This window comes from Eschrichtius robustus, chromosome 18 (genome assembly GCF_028021215.1).
Source record: "Eschrichtius robustus isolate mEscRob2 chromosome 18, mEscRob2.pri, whole genome shotgun sequence".
Lineage (NCBI taxonomy): Eukaryota > Metazoa > Chordata > Mammalia > Artiodactyla > Eschrichtiidae > Eschrichtius > Eschrichtius robustus.
The window spans coordinates 26,226,943-26,240,668 of record NC_090841.1 but is presented as its reverse complement, the minus strand read 5'-3'; the positions used below and the strand labels follow the sequence as shown (position 1 = coordinate 26,240,668).

General features: G+C 37.0%; 1 protein-coding gene across 6 annotated transcripts in view; it reads right to left on the bottom strand.

The window, feature by feature from the left end:
* Positions 1-13,726, bottom strand: part of ELF1 (E74 like ETS transcription factor 1) — a 103,952-nt gene that overhangs the window by 15,708 nt on the left and 74,518 nt on the right. For 5 of the 6 annotated variants that reach the window (XM_068526347.1, XM_068526348.1, XM_068526345.1 and 2 more), the window contains 2 exons: positions 3,392-3,499; positions 1,634-1,801 (listed from right to left, as the gene is read on the bottom strand). In XM_068526347.1, the coding sequence (XP_068382448.1) occupies positions 1,634-1,801; positions 3,392-3,499 (276 nt within the window). The remainder of the gene's footprint in view (positions 1-1,633; positions 1,802-3,391; positions 3,500-13,726) is intronic. The other variant, XM_068526350.1, reaches the window with a different exon arrangement.

Genomic DNA, 13,726 nt, shown 5'->3' with positions numbered 1-13,726 from the left:
AGAAAAACGTCTATTCAGGTCCTCTGCACATTCTTTAATTGGATTATTTTTTCGCTATTGAGTTATACGAGTTGCTTATATATTTTGGATATTAACCCCTCATCCGATATATGATTTACAAATATTTTCTCCCATTCTGTAAGTTGCATTTTCATGTTGTTGACTGTTTCTTTTGCTGTGCAGAGTCTTTTAGTTTATTGTAGTCCCACTTATTAATTTTTGCTTCTGTTGCTTGTGCTTTTGGTGACATATCCAAAAAATAGTTGCCAAGTCAGGTTCTGTTACTCCATCTTGACTAGAAGAGGAAGTTTCACCTGGTATTTTTTAATAGTCTCATTCTTTGACAATGTTTTTTATTCCCTTGCATTAATAATTACAATCATATTCATTGAAAGTTTCTATTTGATAATCCTATTATCTGAGGTTCTTGGCAAACTAACCTTAGGGTTTTCTATGTCTGCTGCTTCTCATTCAGGAAGTATCTTTCTTATGCATTCTGTGATACTGAAATGTGAGTTCACCTTCAACAGGGTTTTATTTGAAGAAATACTGTGCAGCCTGGATTAAATGTATGACGTGCCAAAGCAATTTTGCAAGAGCTTTGCCTAGTGCCCAAAGTTACTGCCAGCCAGGGGCCATTGTTATGTTAATTACTTGGCTAGAAATTCCTAAAGTCAGTAACAGTTTAAAATCTAATCATAAACCTAAGTTAAGACAAACCTAGGATTATGAATTCTCAAAGGAAAAATTTTTCCACCCAGCTGAGAAATACAAGCTTCTTAACATCTGTCTGTGCCAAAGGGTGGACTGTTTTTCCCCTTAGGGTATAGCTAAGGGATCCCAATTATATGCTGAGGTCTCTGTCTAATACCCCATCTTGCATTGGACCAAGACTTAAGCATCTGCCTCTACGTGGGCAATAAAACCAAGCCCCTTGGACATCCAGACTAACATGTCCTTCTCAGCCCTCAGAGCTGCTGCAGTGTCAGCTCACTCTTATTTTCCTCTGCATTTTTTGGCTCTTGGAATTTCCCTTACTTTCATGTGAAGTTAGGTTATGTGGTGGCTGGTGATGCCATCAACCAAGATATTAAACTCAAAAGATTATACAAGCTGGAGTGGAATCAAAAGGCAATGAAATGGGAAGAGTGTCAGTGTTAGAATGTAAGTATGGTCCTAATTTGTGAAAACTTTAAAATTCCCTCTAACACATGCTAACATTTCCCTCTTCAATTACTTACCTGCTGATTTCCAACTTGTATTCTTCCCACTGGAATCCTATATTGGAATCTATGCTGGTGGTTTTCAAACTATGTTCTGCGGGAGGAAACTGACCTCAGCCCTTACCCCTGAGCTCTTTCTGAGCTTGGATGAAAGAGTTTAGATAAAAGATTGAGGCTTTAGAAAGTTGGAAAATCCCTTTTCTGTGAGATAGACCAAATATTTAAAATGTATAAAAAAGTATAAAATAATTCTTTAAAAATGAATCTAATACAAAGAAATAACTCTGTTTTGTACCTTCAATTTTTTCTCACATAAGTTTTAATTGGGGTAGAAATATCCTCGAATAAAAGTTATATTTAGATTCCACATCAAGAGTTGACTGTTTTCCCTTAACAAATTAACCACCCACCTTTCTTTCTCTTAGGTTGTTCTGGTGATGAGCGTCCTGGTGAGTGTGCATATGTCTCTTGAACGTGCTGAGTTTCCATCACTTCAGGAATCCCATCTAATGTGACGGATACATGGGTGATTGGGGCAACAACAATGTCATCTTCAGATGAACTAAATATATTATTATCTAATGGAAATAAAATCAACTAATTGTAATCAACTGTGTATTATAAATCAAAATTTATAATATTATAAATTAAAAATATTTCCTGTTTCTTTGAAGATTAAAATAGAAATAAGATTTTGAAATCTAGTCCCTGCTTTTTATTTCCTCTGCCCTAAGTCAAGTACCCTGAGGCAGTCTAGGCTTGACGGGACTATTCAATGCCCTCCTTACCTGACTTCCTATCCCCAGTCTATCTTGTCTCTCTTCTCCATTCTTCACATTGCCGCTAAAGTTTTTCTTTAAAACCTAAGTCTGGCCTGACCATATTATTCTTCTCTATAAAAACTTTACACCCTGAAAATTAGAAAGAAAAATAAAATTGACATATCTTCCCATAGTTTACAGGGGGAAAAAAGATAGGAACAACCCCAACTCCACAGCATGCCATTCTGAGCTTCCACAATCTACAAACCATTATGAAGCTTATACTTCAGCTATACCAAAGCATTTTGAATCTCAAACATTTCATTGTTTTTTTTTGCAGGTCTGTGTCTTCCGTTCAATCCCCTCCGCCTACCTTGAATGCCCTTTCCTGTCTCCTCCACCCATGAAAAGCTTATTTGTTACTAACAGCCCAGGTCAAAACACTGCCTCCATAAAGCCTGTCTCTGGTGTTTTCAGCTAGAGAAATCTCTCCTTCCAGAACGCTCTGCTATCCCTCTCATGGCCTTTATTTTTGGCTTTTACAGTTATTTACATAAATAACTATCTTCAAAAGAAAACTGTCAGCTTGAGGAAAGAAACAAGATCTGTTCATTTCTACATCATGTTATTGCCTGATACATTGCTGTGCATATAGAAAATATTCAATAAACATCTTAAATTGATTTAATAATCATTAATTTTATGAGTTTGACTACTTTCTTGTCAGAAAAGTCCAAAGGAGAACATGGATTTAAAAGCAGATCAATAAATGTGGCAGTGAATTTTATGCCATGAAGTCTCAGAAAACATTTCAATGGATTTTTGCCTATTCACTGATGAATACTGACTAAAGATCAATAAAGATCAATTTTTATTGATCAATAAAGATCAATATTGACTAAAGGTCACTAAATTATAATAGTTTGGGCCCTAAATACTTCACCAATGAGGTTAAGAAGAAATTCTGCATAATCTGCTATTTGACAACTAAATTACTTTTTTATCCTTAATGTCCTCACTCGCCAAATTAAAAAAAAAAAAATCTTGTTTAACTGAACACTTTAGCCAAAGGTGCCTCAACTAGTACTGGTACTGTACCTTAAGATGCACTTGGGACCAAAAAAATATAAAACATGGTCTCTGGTCTCTTGATATTTATCATCTGAGAGAGAGACGGCAGAAGAGCTTTTCAAAGCATATAAACATGGTCCTACTATATAGCACAGGGAGCTATATTCAATATCCTATGATAAACCATAATGGAAAAGAATACAAAAAAGAATGTATACATATGTATTACGGAATCACTTTGCTGTACAGCAGAAATTAACACAATATTGTAAATCAACTACACTTCAAAAAAAAAAAAAAGCATATAAACATGAACAGTCATAACACAACACTCACTGATGCGCTTTTCGTCCAGCATAGGGCCAGGAGAATCCATATTGAGGAGTGCTTCAGCAGCCTCGATAGTTTCAATTGTTTCATCCCCATTATGACAGGAAGCTTCAACTACAATACATTTAAAGAGAAAACAGAATTAGCTACAAGACATTTGTTCTTTTAAAAAGCACAGATTCAGGAATTCCCTGGTGGTCCAGTGGCTGGGACTCAGCACTTTCACTGCCAGGGGCCCAGGTTCAGTCCCTGGCCGGGGACCTAAGATCCCATAAGCCGTGCGGCGTGGCCTAAGTAAATAAATAAATACATACATAAATTAATTAATTAATTAAAAAGCATAGATTCTCATCTCTTGAACCTGGATACATCACTTAATACTCTGGTTGATAACCATAGTTTGTCTCAACATATAAAATCTATACTGAAAATGACTATATTTCTCATTTAAAACTTTGCAAGATGTGGGGGTTTTATTAAAAATAACAACAAAAACAACCAAAAACCTCTGCAAGACGCTGGGAGGTAAAAAAGTAAGCAAAATAGAACTCATACTCTAGGAGGAAAACACTAGTCATTTCTGATAATTCTTGTATTTACATGAATAGTAAACTAAGATGTCACTGGGCAGGTCGTGCTGTTTCTGTTGACTCCATACTTTAAAATAACTGGGTTGATAGTTTTAGGTCCCTTTCAGCTCTAACACTGATTCCAATACTCTTAGTTCACTCATAGGAATGAATATGAGTCTCTGTTAATTTCTGAGTCTTCTTCCATTCTTCTATAATTAGTGAATTGCCACCATCACCAAAAGTTTTAGTCGTAGTCACATTATTAGAATCTAAACACTCTTCGATAATTATAGTATTCTGGTACCTTTCTTCTCTCATGTGTAACATAGAACACCAATTTCCCTACTGTGAACTGTGCCTAGTCCAAGTAGTTTTTTATGTTCTTTAAAAACATTAAAATACAAATGAAAATTAATCCAGGTACATGCTAGACACTCGACACTTCTCTGCATCCCAGAGAGATGTCCAAAATAGCTGCACAGTGAATTCCCTGGATGGTTTTTAGCCCCTCAGTTCTAGGATCAGCACCAAGAAACTAAATAAAGAGCTACCAATGCTCTCTTTTCATGGATAAATTCAAGTTTCCTGAATGTGGTATTTATCATCCATAATCCCTTGTACTTACTTGCTATATTTTCCCCTCAATATTGACAAAATTACACATTATTTTTAAAAGCCTGAAAAAAAAAAAATATATATATATAAATAAAATCATGATTTTCAGATTCAGGGTTGGACTGATAGTATATAACTCAATGAATATAAGCCTTTTAATTTTATAAAACATTAGAAAGTAAATATAAACGTAGTACTTGAAGCAAAAGTTCTTTTTCTCAATCAAATGAATGAAAGTGATCATTTACACACTGTCCTCTCCCTATTCCTATTCAATCCAGAGAAGCAACAAAATCATTTTCTTCTTCATTATTAAGATTATAACCATATTTCCAAGAAATCTGTAGTTCTTTGAAATTTACCTTAACTTTCCATTAGAATATTATAACATTTATTATCCTAAATATTTCCTAAACAGTTCACACGCTCTTTTAGACTGAAGATTTCCAAGAATCTACAAAATTCTTCGTTGATTCCAAATCCCCAGCTGGCAAAAATAATGAATGACTATCACTCTTAAGTAACTGTACAAGGAAATGTGGAATATACAATAGTATAGGACATGACCTTTTTCCTTATCTATTGGTAACGGATACTTAGATACTGTCTAAGAAAATAACAAAGTGATCAGTTTTATGGTATAGAGCAGACTGACTACAGGCACTGTATATCATTATAAGTTAGGAAGGCTTCCTGAAGAGATGGGTTTAGCCTGAGTCATTTAAGATAGCTAGGATTTAAATACTTGGAGAGGAAGAGAGAGAAATTAAAGCAAGAATAATAGTAGAAGCAAGGGCATGAGAAGAAGTATTATGCATTTAAAGAAAATGAGATAATTTTCATTTAATTATATAATTATATAATTTTCATATAACGGTCTGTACCGTTAGAAAGCAAAATGTGTAATTGCTAAAGATTATTATAATAACGGCATATTAATTAATTTGCTTTACAAATTGACTAATGTGGCTGACTGCCTCCCCAAGGGAGGAATCCCACAATAGGCATGGACTGCTGAAGGAGCAGAGACCAGAGACAATTCCTGAATGATGCTTTCAAAGAAGTTCTGGATCTCGGACTATATACTAGTCAGCTCCTCTCAATTAGGAAAACCTCCCAACAAAGCACATTTTCTCCCATAAAATACTGGCTAACACTGGGAGTCCCCACAACCTGCCAAGCCAGAAGAGAACCTCCTTCTTCCAGATATGAAAGATGTTATCTGCAGAATTCCAACCTTTTGGGCTCCATTCCCTCAGCTAATATCTTTGAACCTAAATATCTATAGGTCACAGGGAGGACAAGGAACAAGAAGACAGTCAACATAAAAAGAGGCAAGGATTTTAATCTAGCCTGGATTTCTCTAACAGCAACTTAACCTTTATGGAGTCTTCTTCTTTTAAAGGCTTTAAGCTTTTCCTCTTAAGGCCAGTGCTCACATTTCTGAGTTACTACAAAAAGCACTCTAGAGCACCTGAATAGATTTTTGACTAGTTTTTTAATTCTAAAAGTAGGTGTCCTTTTCATTTTCATATCAAGATATACAAAACTTCATTAGGAGATTCAGAGTCTTCGTTAGGAAACTACTTCCCCTAATTATAATGAAAAATAAATCAATTAAATTTTAATTATATATTCTATTAAAAACAAGTGCTTAACTGACAAAGGATTAATCTCCAAAATTTACAAGCAGCTCATGCAGCTCAATATCAAAAAAAAAGACAACTCAATCCAAAAATGGGCAGAAGACCTAAACAGACATTTCTCCAAAGAAGATATACAGATTGCCAACAAACACATGAAAGAATGCTCAACATCATTAATTAGAGAAATGCAAATCAAAACTACAATGCGATATCATCTCTCACCGGTCAGAATGGGCATCATCAAAAAATCTACAAACAATAAATGCTGGAGAGGATGTGGAGAAAAGGGAACCCTCATACACTGTTGGTGGGAATGTAAATTGACACAGCCACTATGGAGAACAGTATGGAGGTTCCTTAGAAAACTAAAAATAGAACTACCATATATGACCCAGCAATCCCACTACTGGGCATATACCCTAAGAAAACCATAATTCAAAAAGAGTCATGTCAAATGGATAAAGAAGATGTGGTACGTATATACAATGGAATGTTAATCAGCCATAAAAAGGAACGAAATTGGGTCATTTGTAGAGACGTGGATGGATCTGGAGACTGTCATACAGAGTGAAGTAAGTCAGAAAGAGAAAAAAAATACCGTATGCTAACACATATATATGGACTCTAAAAAAAAAAAAAAAAGGTCATGAAGAACCTAGGGGCAAGACGGGAATAAACGCAGACCTACTGGAGAATGGACACGGGTAGGGGGAAGGGTTAGCTGGGACAAAGTGAGAGAGTGGTAGTGTATATATGTACATGTATACACTACCAAATGTAAAATAGATAGCTAGTGGGAAGCAGTCGCATAGCACAAGATCAGCTCGGTGCTTTGTGATCAGCTAGAAGGGTGGGATAGGGAGGGAGGGAGACGCAAGAGGGAAGAGATACGGTGATATATGTATATGTATAACTGATTCACTTTGTTATAAAGCAGAAACTAACACACCATTGTAAAGCAATTATACTCCAATAAAAATGTTAAAAAAATTTTTTTAAAAAGTGCTTAAAAGTCCGATTCCTCCATAACAGTTAAAACCAGAAAAGATAAATACCTCAAAAAGTCTAGCAAAATGATTAAAATAAGGCATTGTAACACTTGCTATTAAAAACTTAAGCCTCCTATTTAAAATCTTGTAGATTTACGGTATAGTAGAAAAGCATATTGCGGGACTTCCCTGGTGGTGCAGTGGTTGAGAATCTGCCTGCCAATGCAGGGGACACGGGTTTGAGCCCTGGTCCAGGAAGAGCCCACGTGCCCTGGAGCAACTAAGCCTGTGCGCCACAACTACTGAGCCTGCGCGCTAGGGCCCACGAGCCACAACTACTGAGCCCACGTGCCACAACCACTGAAGCCCGTGCTTCTAGAGCCCGTGCTCTGCAACAAGAGAAGCCACCGCAATGAGAAGCCCGCGCACCGCAACTAAGACCCAACAACGAAGACCCAATGCAGCCAAAAATAAATAAATAAATAAATTTATTAAAAAAAAAAAAAGAAGAAAAGCATATTGCTCCTCTGTCAAGGCTCTGAAATTCTATGAATTGAAGAAAATATCCTACTAAAACTAAATTTTTGAAAAAATCAGGCAAGTAAGGCACAGATAACTCCATAATTAATTACCATCTTCTAAACATTTATATAACTCTAAATGTTCATTTAAATAACTCTAAATGTTCATTTATATAAATAAGTTTTATAAATACTTAAAGTCTGCTGGGTAGATGAAAATGATAAAATTAGTATGTATAACTATTCAGTTGCCTATCAATTAAGAAAATAGAATGAGAATTTCAAATCACTTCTTTGTCAAGCTTTTTATAATGAAAAATTTCAAACATATAGGAAATCATATTTATAATGAACTGAATGCATCAAGGGCCCAGCTTCAATACTTAACAGTCAATCTTCCTTAATCTATACTCCCTGGCCCAACACAGACACGGGGTTATTTCAAAGTGAACCCCAGAGAGCCTATCATTCAATCGTAAATATTACAGTATATAGACAATACCATGATCACATCTTTTAAAAATCACTCTTTAAATCAGCTATCCACTTAATATTGAAATTTCTGTCTCAGATTTTTTAAATCTGAAAAAGTTGGTTTGTTAACCAGATTTCAAACAAAGTTCATGCATTACATTTGGTGGCACGTACCTTCCTTAGTATTTTTTTTTTCCCATTTTTGTTGTTTATCTTAGGAGAAACAGGGTCATCTGTTTGTAGTTTCCCACATTCTAAATTTTGCTGATTATATATCTGTGGTGTCACTTACCATATCCCTCCCCCCGTGTATTTCCTGTAAACTGGAAGTTATATCTAGAAGACTGATTTGATTCACATCCAATTCTTTGGCAAGAATACTTCAAAGGTGATGCTGTGTGATTCAATGGGCCTTTTGAAGGTAGGTAGGTCTTACTTCAGTACTGCAAGGATTGAGAAGCAGGTTCAGGTGTTGCCAGCCTGATCTATCCAGCATAAAGTTCTCCATCAGCCTTTTACCTAATGGCTTTAGCAGTTACTGATGATAGTTACTTAGATGCACTATTTCATTAGGGATTTCAAAATGGTGATAATTCTAATCTTATCACTCCTCTAGCATTTATTAGCTAGAATTCTCTATAAGGAAGAACTTCATCATAAACTATCTGGTTACCCTGAGCCACGGTTCATACAATAAGGGCAAATTAAACACTTGGCTCTTTTTCCGTTATTTACTGATTTTCAGAATAATAAATGGGATCTTTCAAAAGTGACCACTGGGACTTCCCTGGTGGTCCAGTGGTTAAAACTCTATGCTCCCAATGCAGGGGGCCGAGGTTCGATCCCTGGTCGGGGAACTAGATCCCGCAAGCCCCAACCAAGAGCCCGCATGCCACAACTAAAGATCCTGCATGCCGCAACTAAAAGATCCCTCATACCGCAACTAAGACCCAGCACAGCCAAATAAATAAATAAGTAAATAAGTATTTAAGGAAAAAAAAGTGACCGCTAAGTTTAAAAGATTTTTATTAGCTTTTGGTTTTATCTTTCTATTTTTAAATTTATTTATTTATTTTTGGCTGTGTTGGGTCTTCATTGCTGTGCGCGGGCTTTCTCTAGTTGTGGAGAGCAGGGGCTACTCTTTGCTGCGGTGTGCGGGCTTCTCACTGCTGTGGCTTCTCTTGCTGCGGAGCACGGGCTCTAGACGCGTGGGTTTCAGTAGTTGCAGCACGCGGGCTCAGTAGTTGTGGCTCACGGGCTCTAGAGCACAGGCTCAGTAGTTGTGGCACACGGGCTTAGCTGCTCTGCGGCATGTGGGATCTTCCCGGACCAGCGCTCGAACCCGTGTCCCCTGCATTGGCAGGTGGATTCTCAACCACTGCGCCACCAGGGAAGCCCATATCTTTCTATTTTTAAATGTAAGCAAACACATATATATCATTTCTATTCTTTCCCCTATCTTAATTAATAGGTAACCATTCATGCTGTACTGCCCTTTGCTTTTTAAACTTCATATACACTAGAAATCATTCCACAACTATATATAGAAATCATGCTACCTTCTGAATTTCAAAAATGTAAGGCAAGTTAAATGTGGTTAGTATCAGTAATCTAATTTGTAAAACTTCATTTATTCCACTTAGCTTCAGTGCTTAGGTCAGGAAATACAAAATAAATTGGTGGTTCCTACATGAAACAGGAATGAAAACCAAAACAAAGTACAACTAAGCTTTTAAAAATATAGAGAAAATGTTTGCCCTTCATTAAATGGATTACAAAAATTTCTTGTAAGCAACAATAAAACCCACAAGCCTTTTTTTCTTCCAATTTTATTGAGATTATAATTGACATACAGCACTGTGTAAGTTTCAGGTGTACAGCATGATCTGACTTACACACATTGTGAAATGATCATCACAATAAGTTTAGTGAACACCCATCATCTCATACAGATATAAGATTAAAGAAACAGAAAAAAATTTTTCTTGTGATAAGAACTGAGGAATTACTCTTTTAACAACTTTTATATATAACATACAGCAGTGTTAATTATATTTATCATACTGTACATTATATCCCTAGTACTTTTTTATCTTCTAACTGGATGTTTGTACCTTTTGACCACCTTCGTCCAATTCCCATTCTCCCCATCCCTGCCTCTGGTAACCACAAATCTGATCTCATTTTCTATGAGTTTGTTTATTTGTTTTCAAAGTACACCTGACCTACAACACTGTTAGTTCCTCAACATAGTGATGTGGTATTGCTATACATATCAAAATGATCACCACGATAAGTCTAGTTAAGACACATCATCATACAAAGATATTACCTAGTTATTCACTGTATTCTCCACACTGTACATAGCAATATATATATTATTTTAAGTTGCTGATCACTTAATTTCAAACGCATTTTAACCCTGCATTTTTACTCCCCAACTCCACGTTTACTATTTCTGACATCATGTTTTACGTCTTTCTGTTTTGTGTATCCCTTAACTACTCATTGTGAATACAGATGGTTTTACGATGTTTGTCTTTTAACCTTCCTACTAGCTTTATACATGGCTGATTTACTACCTTTACTGTATATTTGCCTTTACCAATGAGATTTTTCCTTTCATAATTTTTCCTTTCATAATTTTCATATTTCTTGTTGTGGCCTTTTTTGGCTAGAGAAATCCCTTTAACATTTCTTGTAAAGCTGGTTTGTTGGTGCTGAACTCTTTTAACTTTTGCTTGTCTGTAAAACTTGATCTCTCCATCAAACCTGAATGAAAGCCTTGCTGGGTATTCTTGGTTGTAGGTTTTCCCCTTTCACCACTTTAAATATATTGAGCCACTCCCTTCTGGCCTGCAGGGTTTCTGCTAGAAAGCTCACAGCCTTATGCGAGTTCCTTTGTATGTAACTCGTTGCTTTTCCCTTGCTGCTTTTAAAATTCTCTCTTTAATTTTTGCCACTTTAATTACAATGTGTCTTGTTGTGGTCCTCTTTGGGTTGATCCTGTTTGGGACTCTCTGTGCTTCCTGGACATGGATGTCTGTGTCCTTTCCCAGGTCAGGAAAGTTTTCAGCTATTATGTATTCAAACACGTTCTCTGCCCCTTTCTCTCTCTCTTCTCCTCTGGAACCCCCATAATGCAAATACTAGTACACTTGATGTTGTCTGAGAGGTCTCTTAAACTGTCTCATTTCTTTCTATACTTTTTTCCTTTTTCTGTTCAACTTCAGTGATTTCCACTACTCTTGTCTCCCAGCTCACTGATCTTTCCTCTGTGTCATTTAGTCTACTGTTAATTCCTTCCAGTGTATTTTTCATTTCAGTTATTGTACTCTTCATCTGTTTGGTTGTTCTTTACATTTTCTAACTCTTTGTTAAAAACTTCTAACTTCTTGCTCTGTGCACCCATTCTTCTCCAGAGTTCCTTGAACATGTTTACGATCATCATCTTGAACTCTTTATAGGGCAGGCTGCCTATCTCCACTTCACTTAGTTCTTCCGGGGTTTTACCTTGTTCTTTCATTTGGAAGATATTCCTCTGTCGCTTCATTTTATCTAACTCGCTCTTTTTATTTCTATGTATTTGGTAGGTTGGTTACATTTCCTGACCTTGGAGAAGTGGCCTTCTGTAGGTGCCGTCCTATGCATCCCAGCAGTGGTCTCCCCTCTGGTCACCAGAGCTATGTGTTCTGGGGTGCTCCCTAGTGGACTGCGTGAGTCCTTCTGTTGTGATAGGCTAACTATTGTGGATGGTCTGGTAGGTGTGACTGGCCTGTGGTCCAGCTGTTTGCCAGGTCCTGCCTTGCACGGAGGCTGCCAGGGACCACAGGTGGTCCCAGGGCTAGTGCTGGCTGACAAGTGGGCAGAGCCAGGTTCTAGAGTGGGTAGTTGTGGGGCTCGGGATCCCCAGATCTAGTGTCAGCCTGCTGGTGGGCAGGGCCAGTTCCTGACATGGCTGGCCGTGGGGTCCAGGGTGTCCAAAAGCCGCTGTTGGCCCACCTGTGAGTGGGGCTGGATCCCGAATAGCTGGCTGAGGGGTCCAAAGGGGTCCATCTCCTTTAATAATTTCAATTTTAGACTCAAGACTGGTAATGAAAGGATCTCCACATAGATGAAGCTCATAGTCAAATGCTTTTCATAAATTTTTAACAGCACAGCCTTGTTTCAAAGGAAATGTTATATAAAACCCCAACATATAAACAGATAAAAGTAATACTTTATCATTATACATTTTAAAGGTTAAAATTTATATCAGACTTGATATGAGATAAAGAAATGATAAAAATCAAAGTGTTCTGATGAACATGAAAATTTGAAATCAGGGGTTATCGATGACAGCTGCCAGCTAATATAACCCTCAAGTCCATAAAAATAGTTTGATCTTTTTATTGAAAATTTCAAACAGAATCAAAATTATGGGACATAGTATAATGAATTCTCACATATCCATTCTCAGCATCAGTCATTATCAAAACATAGTCAATCTTCTTTCATCCACACTCCACTTACTGCCCATGGTCCCCTCACACACACCCTGACCCCCAGGATTATTCTGAAGGAATCCATGACACTGTATTTTATCTCTAAGTATTTGAGCATATGTATCTAAAAGATAAAGAATCTAACACAATGCTATTATCATGCCTAAAAATGTTAACAATATTCCTTATCATCTGAAGTGCTACCTAGGTCTCATAATTACAGTTTATAAACTGTCCTATCCCCATCACCATCTTCCCTGTAGTTTCTCAAAAGCACAGTACTCTCCCCTCCCCCACTCTGGACTAAGGAGGGCTATAAGATCCTTTCATTTCTCATGACATGACTCGAACAAGTACAGAAGAGTTAAACAAAGGCTTGGGTTGGAAGTTAAGAAAGGCAAGAGAGAAGAAACATGCAAATAGCAAATCTGATTTTCAAGATGTGGCTTATTTTCTGGATCCATTCCATACCAGTTCTGTTTTCCAGGAAGGAAGGAGCTTGTCTGCATCTCGTCATCAGCTATCTTCAAGTCTAAGCCCAAGAGAGTGAAGCACTGGAAGGAAGAAATAATTCCTTCTCCTAAAGATCCAAGATCTGCTTTCCTAGTCTCCATTTCTTCTTTGAGGACCAGTATCCTCCTTGGTGACTAAAACCAGGAATAAACACTCCTTCAGGGGAGACCCTGGTTCCCAACCCACAGAGAGTGTAGCCTTACCCTAAGGCATCAAGAAAGTAGGTCAGAACACACTGTGGCGAAAACCCCATTAGCTACACGACACATACATGCATAGTGGTGGTCATTCTATTATACAAAACACGAAGTACACAGTCAGTGATGAGTTGAAACCTCTAATCTGATTAATCCAATTGTCTTATTGATAAGCGAGAAACAAATCTAGATTTATCAAAAACTTTCTTTGGGTTGCTCTGAACAAAAATGTGAATATATGAGAACATGCTTTGTAAGAAAATAAGAGGACAGTACAAAAACTAAGTGTTGTTCATCAACATTATCAATGACTCAGTCACTTGGTACATG